The 16,217-nt window shown below is 52.4% G+C and overlaps 1 protein-coding gene across 1 annotated transcript in view; it reads left to right on the top strand.

Annotated features, from left to right (window-relative positions):
- The window catches only part of NOX5 (NADPH oxidase 5), a 74,477-nt gene that overhangs the window by 18,055 nt on the left and 40,205 nt on the right, over positions 1 to 16,217 (top strand). Inside the window, exons 4-6 of the mRNA XM_040342230.1 lie at positions 3,111 to 3,321; positions 9,319 to 9,553; positions 13,470 to 13,623. Of these exons, the coding sequence (XP_040198164.1) occupies positions 3,111 to 3,321; positions 9,319 to 9,553; positions 13,470 to 13,623 (600 nt within the window). The remainder of the gene's footprint in view (positions 1 to 3,110; positions 3,322 to 9,318; positions 9,554 to 13,469; positions 13,624 to 16,217) is intronic.

Raw genomic sequence — 16,217 nt, 5'->3', positions numbered from 1 at the left:
TACTGACACCGTCCACTGCCCTACTGACACCGTCCTCTGCCCTACTGACACCGCCCTCTGCCCTACTGACACCGTCCTCTGCTCTACTGACACCATCCTCTGCTCTACTGACACCGTCCTCTGCCCCACTGACACCGTTCTCTGCCCCACTGACACCGTTCTCTGCTCTACTGACACCGTCCACTGCTCTACTGACACCGTCCTCTGCTCTACTGACACCATCCTCTGCCCTACTGACACCGTCCTCTGCCCTACTGACACCGTCCTCTGCTCTACTGACACCGTCCTCTGCCCCACTGACACCGTTCTCTGCCCCACTGACACCGTTCTCTGCTCTACTGACACCGTCCTCTGCCCTACTGACACCGTCCTCTGCTCTACTGACACCGTCCTCTGCTCTACTGACACCGTCCTCTACTCTACTGACACCGTCCACTGCTCTACTGACACCGTCCACTGCTCTACTGACACCGTCCACTGCTCTACTGACACCGTCCTCTGCTCTACTGACACCGTCTTCTGCCCTACTGACACCGTTCTCTGCTCTACTGACTCCGTCCTCTGCTCTACTGACACCATCCTCTGCTCTACTGACTCCGTCCTCTGCTCTACTGACACCGTCCACTGCTCTACTGACACCGTCCTCTGCCCAACTGATACCGTCCTCTGCTCTACTGACACCGTCCTCTGCTCTACTGACACCGTCCTCTGCCCCACTGACACCGTTCTCTGCCCCACTGACACCGTTCTCTGCTCTACTGACACCGTCCTCTGCCCTACTGACACCGTCCACTGCTCTACTGACACCGTCCACTGCCCTACTGACACCGTCCTCTGCTCTACTGACACCGTCCTCTGCCCTACTGACACCGTCCACTGCCCTACTGACACCATCCTCTGCTCTACTGACACCGTCCTCTGCTCTACTGACACCGTCCTCTGCTCTACTGACACCGTCCTCTGCCCTACTGACACCGTCCTCTGCTCTACTGACACCGTCCTCTGCCCCACTGACACCGTCCTCTGCTCTACTGACACCGTCCTCTGCTCTACTGACACCGTCCTCTGCCCTACTGACACCGTCCACTGCCCTACTGACACCGTCCTCTGCCCTACTGACACCGTCCTCTGCTCTACTGACACCGTCCTCTGCTCTACTGACACCGTCCTCTGCCCCACTGACACCGTCCTCTGCCCAACTGATACCGTCATGCTCTGTGATTGCTGTGTCCTATACCTTGTGATCAGCTGTGTCCCATCACAGCAGATCACAGTATAAACAGGATTTGCTGGTTATCGGCCTTCCTCTTCTCACACTGATAGTGTGTGACGAAAGGAGAGCCGGCAGGCAGCAACCTACACAGGGGACATCTACACTGATAATCAGGGCACTGATTGCAGTCCCATCATTGCCGCCTATCATTGCCTATCAGTGCAGCCTGTCAGTGCCCATCAGTGCAGGAAAAAATTACCTATTTACAAAATTCTATAACAGAAACTAAGGGCCTTTCACACTAACGGATCCCGTGAGGATCCGTTCCTTAAATATCCACTTGCTCAGCGGGGATCGCTCCGTTGATCCTCGCTGAGCTGGCAGATGACAGGTTGGTTTCCGGCGCACACTGTGCAAGGACCGCCCTGTCAGATCTCCGCTCTCCTCTATGGGGGGGGGGGGGGATCGGATGAACACGGACCGTCTGTCCGTGTTTACCCGATCCGCTCTGCAGACGGATGGAAAAATAGGGTTTACCTCTGTCTGCAGAACCGGACCATAGCGGGGACCGATGAGATACGGTGTCAGCGGATGAACACCCGAAAACGGATGGATGAAATACGGACATACTGGCCCGGATTCAGATAGAGATACGACGGCGTATCTTCTGATACAGCGTCGTATCTCTGAGTTCCGACGGCGTATCTATGCGGCTGATTCATAGAATCAGGTTCCGCATAGATCTCTCTAAGATCCGACAGGTGTAAGTGACTTACACCTGTCGGATCTTAGGCTGCAATCTCCCGCTGGCCGCTAGGTGGCGTTTTGTTTTTTGTACGCAACAAATATGCAAATGAGGAGTTCCACCGATTCAGAAACGAACGCCCGCCCGTCGCTTTTTTTTTACGTCGCTTGCGTTCAGCTTTTTCCGGCGTATAGTTACCCCTGCTATGTGCGGCGTATCCTATGTTAAGTATGGCCGTCGTTCCCGCGCCGAGTTTTGAATTTTTACGTCGTTTGCGTAAGTCAATTCAGAATACGGCCGTACACAAGTTATGCTCACGCCGAAAACAATGACGTCCTAGCGACGTCATTTGGAGCAATGCACGCTGGGAAAAATCGCGGACGGCGCATGCGCTGTTGGATCGGCGCGGGGACGCGCCTGATTTAAATTGTAGACGCCCCCCTAGCCGCGGAATTTGAATTCCGCCGGGGGATTTACGATACGCCGCCGCAAGTTTTGAGGTAAGTGCTTTTTGAATACAGCACTAGCCTCAAAAACTTGCGCCGGCGGATCGTAAATCAGATAGATTAGCGGATCTTTAGATCCGCGTAACCTATCTGAATCTACCCCAGTGTCCGCATGTGTGAAAGGGCCCTAAGAAAAACTTTTTTTTTCAGCAAAAAATTAAAAAACCCCAGTGGTGATTAAATACCACCAAAAAAAAGCTCTATCTGTCTAAAAAAAATTATAAAAATGTCATATGGGTGCAGCGTTGCATGACCGCACAATTGTCATTCAAGGTGTGAGGGCGCTGAAAGGTGAAAATTGACCTGGGCAGGAAGGGGGTAAAAGTGCCCGGTAGGCTAGTGGTTAAGCTTTGGGGGGCACACACCTATGGTTCCGGGCCAAATGCCACTTGGCAGTGCCAGCTTGCGTGACACCAATGATCTTGTTAGGTGTCTGTCCAGCATTGTAAGAAGGGCGATCCTCCCACCGGCCACCAATGTATTCATTTTAGCAGGGGTTCAATGAGATCTGAAAATCTTTACAGGGGTTCCTCGGGGGAGGGGAGGGGGGCGGGGTAATAAAGAAGGTCCATAAAGGCTCATGTAGTTTGTACACTTTTTTTTTCTATCTCCAGTTAGATTATTGACTGTTTATGTATCAATGTAGGAAGTGGCTCCATTGAGCCGGATGAGCTCCGCACCGTGCTGAAGTCTTGTCTGCTGGAGAGCGCCATCTCCCTGCCGGAGGAAAAGTTAGACGCTTTGACTCTGGTACTTTTCCAGTCAGCTGATCAGGACAACAGCGGCTCCATCACATTCCAGGAGCTAAAGGAAGAGCTGGAGAACTTCCCAGAAGTCATGGAGAACCTGACAATCAGGTAACTCTTCCTACCTTTAGAGCTAAAGAGTGGGAAAAAAGAAAAATATGGACAGCCGCACTCCAAAAAACCTTGATGGTTGCCTTTATTTAAAAAAAGGAAAGGTGCACTACAAGTCACAGCACACCACATTAACTAGTGCTTAACCACTTAAGGACCGCCTCCTGCACATTTACGTCGGCAGAATGGCGCGGCTGGGCACATGCACGTACAGGTACGTCCTGTGCTAGTGTCCAGCCGTGGGTCGCGGGCGCGTGACCCGATCCGAAGCTCCACGACCGGGACCCGCGGACCGATCGCTGCTGGAGTCCCGCGATCGGTCCCCGGAGCTGAAGAACGGGGACAGCTGTGTGTAAACACGGCTTCCCCATTCTTCACTGTGGCGCCGTCATCGATCGTGTGTTCCCTTTTATAGGGATACACAATCGATGACGTCACACCTACAGCCACACCCCCCCTACAGTTAGAAACACATATTAGGTCATACATAACCTAACCATAACCTTCAGCGCCCCCTTGTGGTTAACTCCCAAACTGCAATTGTCATTTTCACAGTAAACAATGCATTTTTAATGCATTTTTTTCTGTGAAAATGACAATGGGGCAGATTCAGGTACCTTTGCGCAGTGTTTACGGAGGCGCAGGGCAACGTTTTTGCCCTGCGCCCCCGCAAATTTTCTGCGCTACCCGCGATTCACGGAGCAGTAGCTCCGTAAATTGCGTGGGCGCTCGGCGTAAGCGCGCGCAGGTTAAATGATCCCGTAGGGGGCGGGAATTATTTAAATTAGGCGCGTTCCCACGCCGATCGTAGAGCGCATGCTCCTTCCCGACGTGCATTGCGGCAAATGACGTCGCAAGAACGTCATTTGCTTCAAAGTGAACGTGAACGGCGTCCAGCGCCATTCACGATTCACTTACGCAAACTACGTAAAGTTCAACTTTCGCATCGCAGGAACGACGGGTATACGTAACATTGGCTGCCCCTGCCGTAAACGACGTAAACTGCGTACGCAGGGCTGCGTAACGTTGTGAATCGGCGTTAGTATGCAATTTGCATACTGTACGCTGAGCACAACGGGAATGCAACCTAGCGGCCATCGCAAGAATGCAGCCTAAGATATGCGGGCATAAGAGCCTTATGCCACGCATATCTTAGGCTGCAGTCGGCGTAACAAGGTTCCTGAATCAGGAGCATTCGTTACGCCGGCGCAAGTAAGCAAAACTATGGTTACGCAGTTTGGAGACCCCTGCTTTGGAGCTAAAGAGAAAGCCCTTAAAATCTCATCTAGACCTTCTAATTGAAGGGATTCCTTAAAGATGAATTCCAGATATGGATATTTTTACATAGTTACATGCAGTGGTGGCTGGTGCTCAAATTTTTTTTTGGGAGGAGCAAACAAACTGAAAAATTCAGAGAAAAAACATCAAACACAGCCACTGTGCCCATCGAATGCTACCACTGTGCCCATCAGGGCCGCCATCAGGGGGGTACATGGAGTAAACCTGTAAGGGGCCTGGAGGTCCCCAGGGCCCTGGATGGCAACCCCCTTTTTTTTAATTTTATTTTCTTATAAAAAAAATAATAATTCTGTTTTTATATATTTTTTATTTTTTTTTATTTTTTTTTTTATATAAAAAAAATATATATATATTTTTTTTTTATTAAAGGGTCCCCAGGGCCCCGGATGGCTACCCCCCTTTTTTGTATATATATTTTATATTTATATATATTTTTTATATATATATTTTTTTTATATATATATATATATTTTATTTCTGTTTTTTTTAAGGGGCCCAGAGGTCCCCAGGGTAACCCCCCTTATTTTCTCAATTAGCGGCGGCCCCCCCCCCCCTGGTTCTCAATCCCACCCCCCTCCCGGTTCTCTGCTCCAGGGGGCAGAGCTATGTAAGGGGCCCCATAATTCCTGATGGCGGCCCTGGTGCCCATCAAATGCTTCCACTGTGCCCAATCGAATGCCGCCACTGTGAACCCCCCGCCCGCTTGCTGTCTCGGTGGGGCAGCGGGTGACGGCAACGAGCGGGGTCCTCCATGCGTCCCCTCCCGTTCTCTCCTCTCATCCTCTCCACCTGATAGGCGTCCAATCACAGCGCCTGTCCTTTCAGCCAATCAGGTGACAGGTAACAGAGCCAAGCACCTGATTGGCGGAGAGGTGGTTCGGTGTTAGGAAAGCGAATGTTCATTCACTGTTCAAACACACTTGGGTGAACTGCGAGCGCCATGCTCACCTATTTTGAAGCCTATTGGAGCCTATGGCCCTAATCAGGTGCTTCAAAAACACCCCCTCTGCTGTAATTCAGGCGCCCGAAAAAGGTGACGGGCGCCTGAATACGGGGTGGCGGCGGCCATGGATAGATTCATACTATAGGTCATAGAGGAGGTGGCCGAAGAGAGGGGGCGGCGCCCGTGCACCCTTATGGACGCACCACCACTGGTTACATGGCTCAGCCTCTTCAGTGAGCGCGGGGGGGGGGGGGCAGAGCAGACAGCGGTGACCGACAGCCTCCAGCTCTCTGCTGAGGGAACTCTGAGAACCAACCAATCAGCAGTGTTTGGTTCTCAGTCTTGGAGCCTTGGAAGGGGACAGATGCATCATCAGACGAATTCTGCATCCACCTACAGCGGGTAAGTATGATTGTCTCAGCAGTCAACAGCAGAGAGGAGGACAGAACTTCTCCACCAGATCCTGCGCTTCTCTGTGCAGCCGCAGAGAGGCTCACCTCTGCCATTCCCCCCTCCCGTTTTAGGAGTCACCAGCTGAGAGGAGGACAGAACTCCACCACCAGATCCTATGCTTCTCTTTGCAGCTGCAGAGAGGCTCGTCTCTGCCATTCCCCCGCCCCCCGTCCCCCGTCTTGGGAGTCAGCAGCAGAGAGAAGGACAGAACTTCTCCACCAGATCCTGCGCTTCCCTGTGCAGCCACAGAGAGGATTGTCTCTTCCATTCCTCCCTCCCGTTTTAGGAATCAGCAGCTGAGAGGATATAACTCCACCACCAGATCCTGTGCTTCTCTGTGCAGCTGCAGAGAGGCTCGTCTCTAACACCCCCCCCCCCCCCGTCTTTAGAAGTCAGCAGCAGAGAGGAGGACAGAACTCCACCAGATCCTGCGCCTCTCTGTGCAGCCACAGCACCCTCTCGTCTCCTCCTCCCCTGGTCTCAGCATTCAGCAGACTCCAGTAGCTGACTCCGCCCCTCTGGTCCTCCTCCAGACCCTGCACTTTCTGCTTCCCAGCTTCACCCCCACCTTCTTCCCGGAAGCAGCACAGGGTAAGGGGGTTGTAAGAGAGGGTGGGGGGGCTCTTGACCTCTGATGGTGGGGGGGGCTCTTGACTTCTGATGGTGGGGGGGGGCCTCTTGACTTCTGATGGTGGGGGGGGCCTCTTGACCTCTGATGGTGGGGGGGGGCTCTTGACCTCTGATGGTGGGGGGGGGGCTCTTGACCTCTGATGGTGGGGGGGGCTCTTGACCTCTGATGGTGGGGGGGGGCTCTTGACCTCTGATGGTGGGGGGGGCTCTTGACCTCTGATGGTGGGGGGGCTCTTGACCTCTGATGGTGGGGGGGGGCTCTTGACCTCTGATGGTGGGGGGCCTCTTGACCTCTGATGGTGGGAGGGGGTACTTGACTTCTGATGGTGGGGGGGGCTCTTGACCTCTGATGGTGGGGGGGGCTCTTGACCTCTGATGGTGGGGGGGCTCTTGACCTCTGATGGTGGGGGGGGGGCTCTTGACCTCTGATGGTGGGGGGGCTCTTGACCTCTGATGGTGGGGGGGGCTCTTGACCTCTGATGGTGGGGGGGGAGCTCTTGACCTCTGATGGTGGGGGGGGGCTCTTGACCTCTGATGGTGGGGGGGCTCTTGACCTCTGATGGTGGGGGGGGCTCTTGACCTCTGATGGTGGGGGGGCTCTTGACCTCTGATGGTGGGGGGGCTCTTGACCTCTGATGGTGGGGACTCTTGACCTCTGATGGTGGGGGGGGCTCTTGACCTCTGATGGTGGGGGGGCTCTTGACCTCTGATGGTGGGGGGGGCTCTTGACCTCTGATGGTGGGGGGGCTCTTGACCTCTGATGGTGGGGGGGGCTCTTGACCTCTGATGGTGGGGGGGGCTCTTGACTTCTGATGGTGGGGGGGGCCTCTTGACCTCTGATGGTGGGGGGGGGCTCTTGACCTGTGATGGGGGGGGGGGCTCTTGACCTCTGATGGTGGGGGGGGCTCTTGACCTCTGATGGTGGGGGGGGCTCTTGACCTCTGATGGTGGGGGGGGCTCTTGACCTCTGATGGTGGGGGGGGCTCTTGACCTCTGATGGTGGGGGGGGGCTCTTGACCTCTGATGGTGGGGGGGGGCTCTTGACCTCTGATGGTGGGGGGGGCTCTTGACCTCTGATGGTGGGGGGGGCTCTTGACCTCTGATGGTGGGGGGCCTCTTGACCTCTGATGGTGGGAGGGGGTACTTGACTTCTGATGGTGGGGGGGGCTCTTGACCTCTGATGGTGGGGGGGGCTCTTGACCTCTGATGGTGGGGGGGGCTCTTGACCTCTGATGGTGGGGGGGGCTCTTGACCTCTGATGGTGGGGGGGCTCTTGACCTCTGATGGTGGGGGGGGGGCTCTTGACCTCTGATGGTGGGGGGGGCTCTTGACCTCTGATGGTGGGGGGCTCTTGACCTCTGATGGTGGGGGGGGCTCTTGACCTCTGATGGTGGGGGGGGGGCTCTTGACCTCTGATGGTGGGGGGGGGGGCTCTTGACCTCTGATGGTGGGGGGCCTCTTGACCTCTGATGGTGGGGGGGGTACTTGACTTCTGATGGTGGGGGGGCTCTTGACCTCTGATGGTGGGGGGGCTCTTGACCTCTGATGGTGGGGGGGCTCTTGACCTCTGATGGTGGGGGGGCTCTTGACCTCTGATGGTGGGGGGGGCTCTTGACCTCTGATGGTGGGGGGGCTCTTGACCTCTGATGGTGGGGGGGGGCTCTTGACCTCTGATGGTGGGGGGGCTCTTGACCTCTGATGGTGGGGGGGCTCTTGACCTCTGATGGTGGGGACTCTTGACCTCTGATGGTGGGGGGGGCTCTTGACCTCTGATGGTGGGGGGGCTCTTGACCTCTGATGGTGGGGGGGGCTCTTGACCTCTGATGGTGGGGGGGCTCTTGACCTCTGATGGTGGGGGGGGCTCTTGACCTCTGATGGTGGGGGGGCTCTTGACCTCTGATGGTGGGGGGGGGCTTTTGACCTCTGATGGTGGGGGGGCTCTTGACCTCTGATGGTGGGGGGGGCTCTTGACCTCTGATGGTGGGGGGGCTCTTGACCTCTGATGGTGGGGGGCTCTTGACCTCTGATGGTGGGGGGGGCTCTTGACCTCTGATGGTGGGGGGGCTCTTGACTTCTGATGGTGAGGGGCTCTTGACCTCTGATGGTGGGGGGGCTCTTGACCTCTGATGGTGGGGGGGGGCTCTTGACCTCTGATGGTGGGGGGGGCTTTTGACCTCTGATGGTGGGGGGGGGGGGCTTGACCTCTGATGGTGGGGGGGGCTTTTGACCTCTGATGGTGGGGGGGGGCTCTTGACCTCTGATGGTGGGGGGCCTCTTGACCTCTGATGGTGGGGGGGCTCTTGACCTCTGATGGTGGGGGGGGGGCTCTTGACCTCTGATGGTGGGGGGGGGCTCTTGACCTCTGATGGTGGGGGGGGGCTCTTGACCTCTGATGGTGGGGGGCTCTTGACCTCTGATGGTGGGGTGATCTGGTCATCTAGTCTTACAGATACAACTGGCCCTTTGAGGGCAACTATAATGCTGATGTGGCCCGCAAAGAAATAGAATTTGACACCCCTGGTATAGGGGATTGCAGAAGGCCGATTCCAGGTCAAATTCGGATATTTTCTCAACTTGCGTCTACAAAAATGTAATGATTTATTCATGAATACAGAAGCGCATTTATTTGTATTCCTCCCGGAGTTCAGATGTCCCCTTTATTTATTTTTCAGTGCCGCCAATTGGCTGAGGCCACCGACCGTAACCAAGAAGAATCGCACCCCTCGTTACCTGACCCCCACCTACTGGCACAACAACCGCAGCAAGGTCCTCTTCATGTGCGCCTACTGCTGTGTCAACATCCTGCTCTTCACCCTGAACGCCGTCAACCATTCCTTTCTCGGGGGATGGGTCATGGTGGCCAAGGGTTGTGGTCAATGTCTGAACTTCAACTACGCCTTTATTGTGGTAGGTGGATGCTGACTATGACCCCAAACACTTCAACCCTCCAACAAGGGAAATCCGCTCCACTTCTAAATATACTTTAGTCCGTATTTTATAGAAGAAGAACACGGTTCCCCTACCTATATTAGATTTCCGAGTTTGAATTCCCAACTGCTTTCATAGCTCAATGCATTTATTATTATTGCGCCACTAGGGTGACCACATTTCCAAACTGCCATTTAGGGACCCCCCCCCCCTTCCTAAAAAAAATTAAAAATTGTTATATGTTTTTTTTGTGACCCCCCATAGATTTCACTGGTTCATCCTGGGACTGTAGTTCTTCACTGGTTGGGGGGGGGGGGGGGTCACATCTTCAGCTCTGAGGGGGTCATGGTGGGACCTGTAATCCTTCACTTTTGGGGGTCTCATCCCCCCCAAAAGTGAAGGACTACAAGTCCCAGCATGAACTCCTAATATCAAAAGATGTGACCTCCCCCCCAAATTTTAAGGACCACAACACCCAGCATGAACCCCTGAGATCTAAGGGTGTGATCCCATAGATTTCACAAGTTTATGCTGGGACCTGTAGTTCTTCACTATTTGGGGGGGGGGGGGTCTCGCATCTTCAGCTCTGGGGGGGTCATGCTGGGAGGGGTAGTCCTTAGCTTTGGGGAGGTCACACCCCCCCCCCCCCCCCAGGGCTGGACTGGGACAGAAATTTGGCCCTGGACTTCATCCAGACTGGCCCATTTTGACAGGTCTCTCCCATGGCGGCCGGACAACTCCCGCACCCCCCCCCCCCCCCGGCCACCCAAGCCCCCTCTCCCCCTTCACTAGCCACTAGCCGTTCTACTTTATTAGAGTAGAACGGCTGGTACTGGTACTCTGATAGGCAGTGCCCGTGGGGAAGCTAGACATTATTTCACCCGGGGCAAAGAATCAGTTCGGTGCCCCCCCCCCCTTATGGGACAAGATTAGGCAGAAGTGAGAAACTCCCAGGCCATAGCTGTTGAGTCAGCTGTCTGTCCCCTCCCCCGTGCTCCTCTGATCCTCCCCCATGCTCCTCTGTCGTCCCCCTGCTTCATTCTTCCCCCCAGGTGAGCGCTGCGGGGAGGGAGAGACAGAGGAGCAGAGGAGGGCGGCAGTCCGCTGTCACTGAAGCCGGCCCACTGAGCCATCGGCCCACCAGGAAACTCCCTGCAGTCCCAATGGCCAGTCCATCCCTGCCCCCACCCCTCAAAGTAAAGGACTACCAGTCCCAGCATGAACCCCTGATATCTAAAGATGTGACCCCCCCCCCCCAAATTTGAAACTCCCAGCATGAACCCCTGAGATCTAAGGGTGTGACCCCATAGATTTCACAGATCTATGCTGGGACCTGTAGTTCTTCACTAGTTTGGGGGGGGGGGGGGGGGTTGTCACATCTTAAGCTCTGAAGGGTTCATGCTGGGACTGGCGGAGAGGGGGGGAGAGGAGCGGAGCTCCGTGCGGCGTGGCGCTGGACGGCAGAGCAGGTAGGTGTATGTTTATTAAAAGCCAGCAGCTACACTTTTTGTAGCTGCTGACTTTTAATAAACATAAAAATTGAGTGGAACACCCCTTTAAGTGGTTAAAAATGATGATTTAATTCAAGCCTTTTTTACTATCGATCTAAATCAAATCTACCCTGGTATATAATACTGTGTATATATATATATATATATTCCGTATATACTCGAGTATAAGCCGACCCGAATATAATCCGAGGCACCTAATTTTACCACAAAAAAATGGGAAAACGTATTGACTTGAGTATAAGCCTAGGGTGCCCATGTGCATGCCTTACTGTGCCTCACTGTGCCCATGCCTCACTGTGCCCATGCCTCACTGTGTCCATGCCTCACTATGCCCATGCCTCACTGTGCCCATGACTAGACTGACGTTTAACATGGGAGTCTATGGAAGGGGTGCCCGTCTTTGAAAAATTGGTGCTTCCTAGCCGTAGGTCCCCCAGACAACAAACGTTGCACACTTGTAGAGGAGAAATGGGGCTACATGTGTGCCAAGATCCTGGTCCAGGGGACCTACGACCAGCCGGTACCGGGTCCCCAAATTCACCGGAGAAATTACCGTTTAACATGGGAGTCTATGGAAGGGGTGCCCGGCTTTGATAAATCGGTGCTCCCCGGCCGTAGGTCCCGCGGACAACAAACTTTGCACACTTGTAGAGGAAATGGGGCTACATGTGTGCAAAGTTTGGGGTCCAGGGGACCTAAGGCCGGTCGGTACCGGGTCCCCAAATTCTGGGAGATCAGGCGCAAAAAGGTGACTCGAGTATAAGCCGAGGGGGGCATTTTCAGCACAAAAAAATTTGCTGAAAAACTCGACTAAGGCCCCGTACACACCATAGAATCCATCCGCAGATAAATCCCAGCAAATGGGTTTCAGCGGATAGATCCTATGGTGTGTACACGCCAGCGGATCTGTTTCCGCGGATATATCTCCCCTGGGATGGATTCCAGCAGATCGAATATTCGCTGACATGCACAACATATCCATCTGCTGGAATCCATCCCAACGGATGGATCCGCTGGTCTGTATAGACTCACCGGATCAATCTGTCCGAAGGGATCCCCCCGCATGCGTCGCAATGATTAGACGCATGCGTGGAATTCCTTATATGACAGCGTCGCGCACGTCGCCGCGTCATAAACGCGGCGACGGCGCGACACGTCATCGCCAGAGGATTTTGGCGCGGATTTCAATGCGATGGTGTGTACACTCCATCGCATGAAAATCCGCCGAAATCCTCGAGAGGATTTATCCGCGGAAACGGTCCGCTGGACCGTATTCGCGGATAAATTCTATCGTGTGTATGGGGCCTTATACTCGAGTATATACGGTATATATATATATATATATATATATATATATATATATATATATATATAGGGCCAGATTCAGGTAGGAGATACGATGGCGTATCTCCAGATACGCTGTCGTATCTCTGAGTGTGAGGCGTCGTATCTTGGCGCCTGATTCAAAGAATCAGATACGCCAGAATTTGTCTAAGATATGACCAGCGTAAGTCTCCTACGCCGTCGTATCTTAACTGCATATTTACGATGGCCGCTAGGGGCGTGTACGCTGATTTACGCCTAGAAATATGTAAATCAGCTAGATACGCCTATTCACAAACGTACGCCCGGCCGTCGCAGTACAGATACGCCGTTTACGTAAGGCTTTTTCCGGCGTAAAGTTACCCCTGCTATATGAGGCGCAGCCAATGTTAAGTATGGACGTGGGGCCAGCGTTGAATTTTCCGTCGATTAAGTCGTTTGCGTAAGTCGTTCGCGAATAGGGCTATGCGTCATTTACATTCACGTTGAAAGCATTGGCTTTTTGCGGGTTCATTTGGAGCATGCGCACTGGGATACTTTCACGGACGGCGGATGCGCCGTTCGTAAAAAGCCTCATTTACGCGTGGTCACAATAAATTAACATAAAACACGCCCACATGTTCCACATTTGAATTAGGCGGGCTTACGCCGGCCTATTTACGGTACGCCGCCGCAACTTTGCTTTGTGAATACTGCACTTGCCTGTCAAAGTTGCGGAGGGGTAGCGTAAATAGGATACGTTACGCCCGCACACAAATACGCGCTCCCTACCTGAATCTACCCCATAATGTTTGGGAGTTCTACGTAATTTTCTAGCAAAAAATACTGATTTTTATTTGTAAATAAAGCGCCAGAAAAGGTTTGATCTTCAAGTGGATAATATAACATTTTGCTTCTTGGATTTGGATACATTTTTTTGGATCGCTCTCATCAGACATATAAAGCATTTTCAGGGCAGACCAAATGGCAGGGCCGTGTATTTCTAATACTGATAGAACATTTATATTGACCGTGAGAAATATTGTTGTTGCCAACAAAGACATGTACATTTCTGTCTTCAGTTTCTGATGCTCCGCCGCTGCCTGACGTGGCTCCGCACTACATTTGTTTCCCATTTCCTTCCACTGGACCAGAATATCTTCCTGCATGAGCTGGTTGGATACGTGATATTCATCCTCACCTGGGTCCATACAGCTGCCCATGTGATCAATTTCAGTAAGTGCAAATAACTACGGTAATTAAGAAGAATATTTATAATAGATATGAGCGGTTTGTTTTCGTTACGAATCGAAATTCAGATTTTTTTTATCTTCGTTATTCAGAAATTTGGATACATCAAAATTTCTGGAGAAACAAAAAAATTGTCAGAAATTTGATTCGGAAGGAAAACTAACCGCACATCTGATGTATCCGAATTTCTGAACTACAGGGTGGGCCATTTATATGGATACACCTTAATAAAATGGGAATGGTTGGTGATATTAACTTCCTGTTTGTGGCACATTAGTATATGTGAGGGGGGAAACTTTTCAAGATGGGTGGTGACCATGGCGGCCATTTTGAAGTCGGCCATTTTGAATCCAACTTTTGTTTTTTTTACATAGGAAGAGGGTCATGTGACACATCAAACTTATTGGGAATTTCACAAGAAAAACAATGGTGTGATTGGTTTTAACTAGGGTTGTCCCGATACCAGTATCGGTATCGGGACCGATACCGAGTATTTGCGGGAGTACTCGTACTCGCGCAAATACCCCCGATACCTAAATAGAATACTTCGGCCCCCCCCCCCCGCCGCTGCCGCCGCATCGTGCCGCCGCATCGAAACCTGCTGCATCGCACCGCCGCATCGAAAGCCGCCGCATGGGTTAAATGCCGTGCGGGAACATCACAGCTTTCATTTGAATAGCTGAAGTGTTCCCGCGCGTATAGACACTCCCCCTTGCCCGGGATTGGATGGGTGATCATGATCTGTTCAATCCCGAGCAAGGGGGAGTGTCTATACGCGCGGGCAAAACAGCTATTCAAATGAATACTGTGATTTTCTCCATGCGGCGGCTTTAGGCGGCAAAGGTATGGGGGAGATGGCTGGAGGGACATGGCTAGAGGGACATGGCTGGAGGGACATGGCTGGAGGGACATGGCTGGAGGGACATGGCTGGAGGGACATGGCTAGAGGGACATGGCTGGAGGGACATGGCTGGAGGGACATGGCTGGAGGGACATGGCTGGAGGGACATGGCTAGAGGGACATGGCTGGAGGGACATGGCTGCATATGTGAGGGACATGGCTAGAGGGACATGGCTAGAGGGACATGGCTGGAGGGAAATGGCTGCATATGTGAGGGACATGGCTAGAGGGACATGGCTGCATATGTGAGGGACATGGCTAGAGGGACATGGCTGGAGGGACATGGCTGGAGGGACATGGCTAGAGGGACATGGCTGGAGGGACATGGCTGGAGGGACATGGCTGGAGGGACATGGCTGGAGGGACATGGCTAGAGGGACATGGCTGGAGGGACATGGCTGCATATGTGAGGGACATGGCTAGAGGGACATGGCTAGAGGGACATGGCTGGAGGGAAATGGCTGCATATGTGAGGGACATGGCTAGAGGGACATGGCTGCATATGTGAGGGACATGGCTAGAGGGACATGGCTGCATATGTGAGGGACATGGCTAGAGGGACATGGCTGCATATGTGAGGGACATGGCTAGAGGGACATGGCTGCATATGTGAGGGACATGGCTAGAGGGACATGGCTGCATATGTGGGGGACATGGCTGGGGGGACATGGCTGCATATGTGGGGGACATGGCTGCATTTGGGGACACATTTAAAAAAAGTATTGGTATTCGGTATCGGCGACTACTTGAAAAAAAGTATCGGTACTTGTACTCGGTCCTAAAAAAGTGGTATCGGGACAACCCTAGTTTTAACATAACTTTATTCTTTCATGAGTTATTTACAAGTTTCTGACCACTTATAAAATGTGTTCAATGTGCTCTCCAGTGACATGCGGCGAGTGCTACGCTGTGGGCTCTTGCTGAATGAAGCTAGGACAGCCACTGATGTTTCTTCATTAGACCCCTTTCACACTGGATATGCCTATAGCGGAGCGGTAAAATCGCGGTAAAATAGCAGTGTTTTACCACTGGAGAGCAGATTGAACACATTTTATAAGTGGTCAGAAACTTGTAAATAACTCATGAAAGAATAAAGTTACGTTAAAACCAAGCACACCAAAGAAAGCATTTAAGGTGGACATAGTCCTGTTGAGGATGAGGGTTACTCACAGCAACTATACCTGGCAGGTAAATTTACTAGCAACCCTGCTTAACCACTTAAGCCGCGGATCATTATGCAGCCTAAAGACCGGGCCACTTTTTGCGATTCGGCACTGCGTCGCTTTAACTGACAATTGAGCGGTCGTGCGACGTGGCTCCCAAACAAAATTGGCGTCCCTTTTTCCCCACAAATAGAGCTTTCCTTTGGTGGTATTTGATCATCTCTGCGGTTTTTAGTTTTTGCGCTATAAACAAAAATAGAGCGACAATTTAGAAAAAAAAAAAATATTTTTTACTTTTTGCTATAATAAATATCCCCCAAAAAATATATAATTTTTTTTTTCCTCAGTTTAGTCCGATACGTATTCTTCTACATATTTTTGGTAAACAAAATCGCAATAAGCGTTTATTGATTGGTTTTCACAAAAGTTATAGCGTCTACCAAATAGTGGGTAGTTTTATTGCATTTTTATTAATATATATTTTTTTTAATAGTAATGGTGGCGATCAGCGATTT

Source organism: Rana temporaria, chromosome 3 (genome assembly GCF_905171775.1).
Source record: "Rana temporaria chromosome 3, aRanTem1.1, whole genome shotgun sequence".
Classification (NCBI taxonomy): domain Eukaryota; kingdom Metazoa; phylum Chordata; class Amphibia; order Anura; family Ranidae; genus Rana; species Rana temporaria.
The sequence above is the reverse complement of the archived record's forward strand: the minus strand, read 5'-3'. Positions and strand labels throughout refer to the sequence as shown.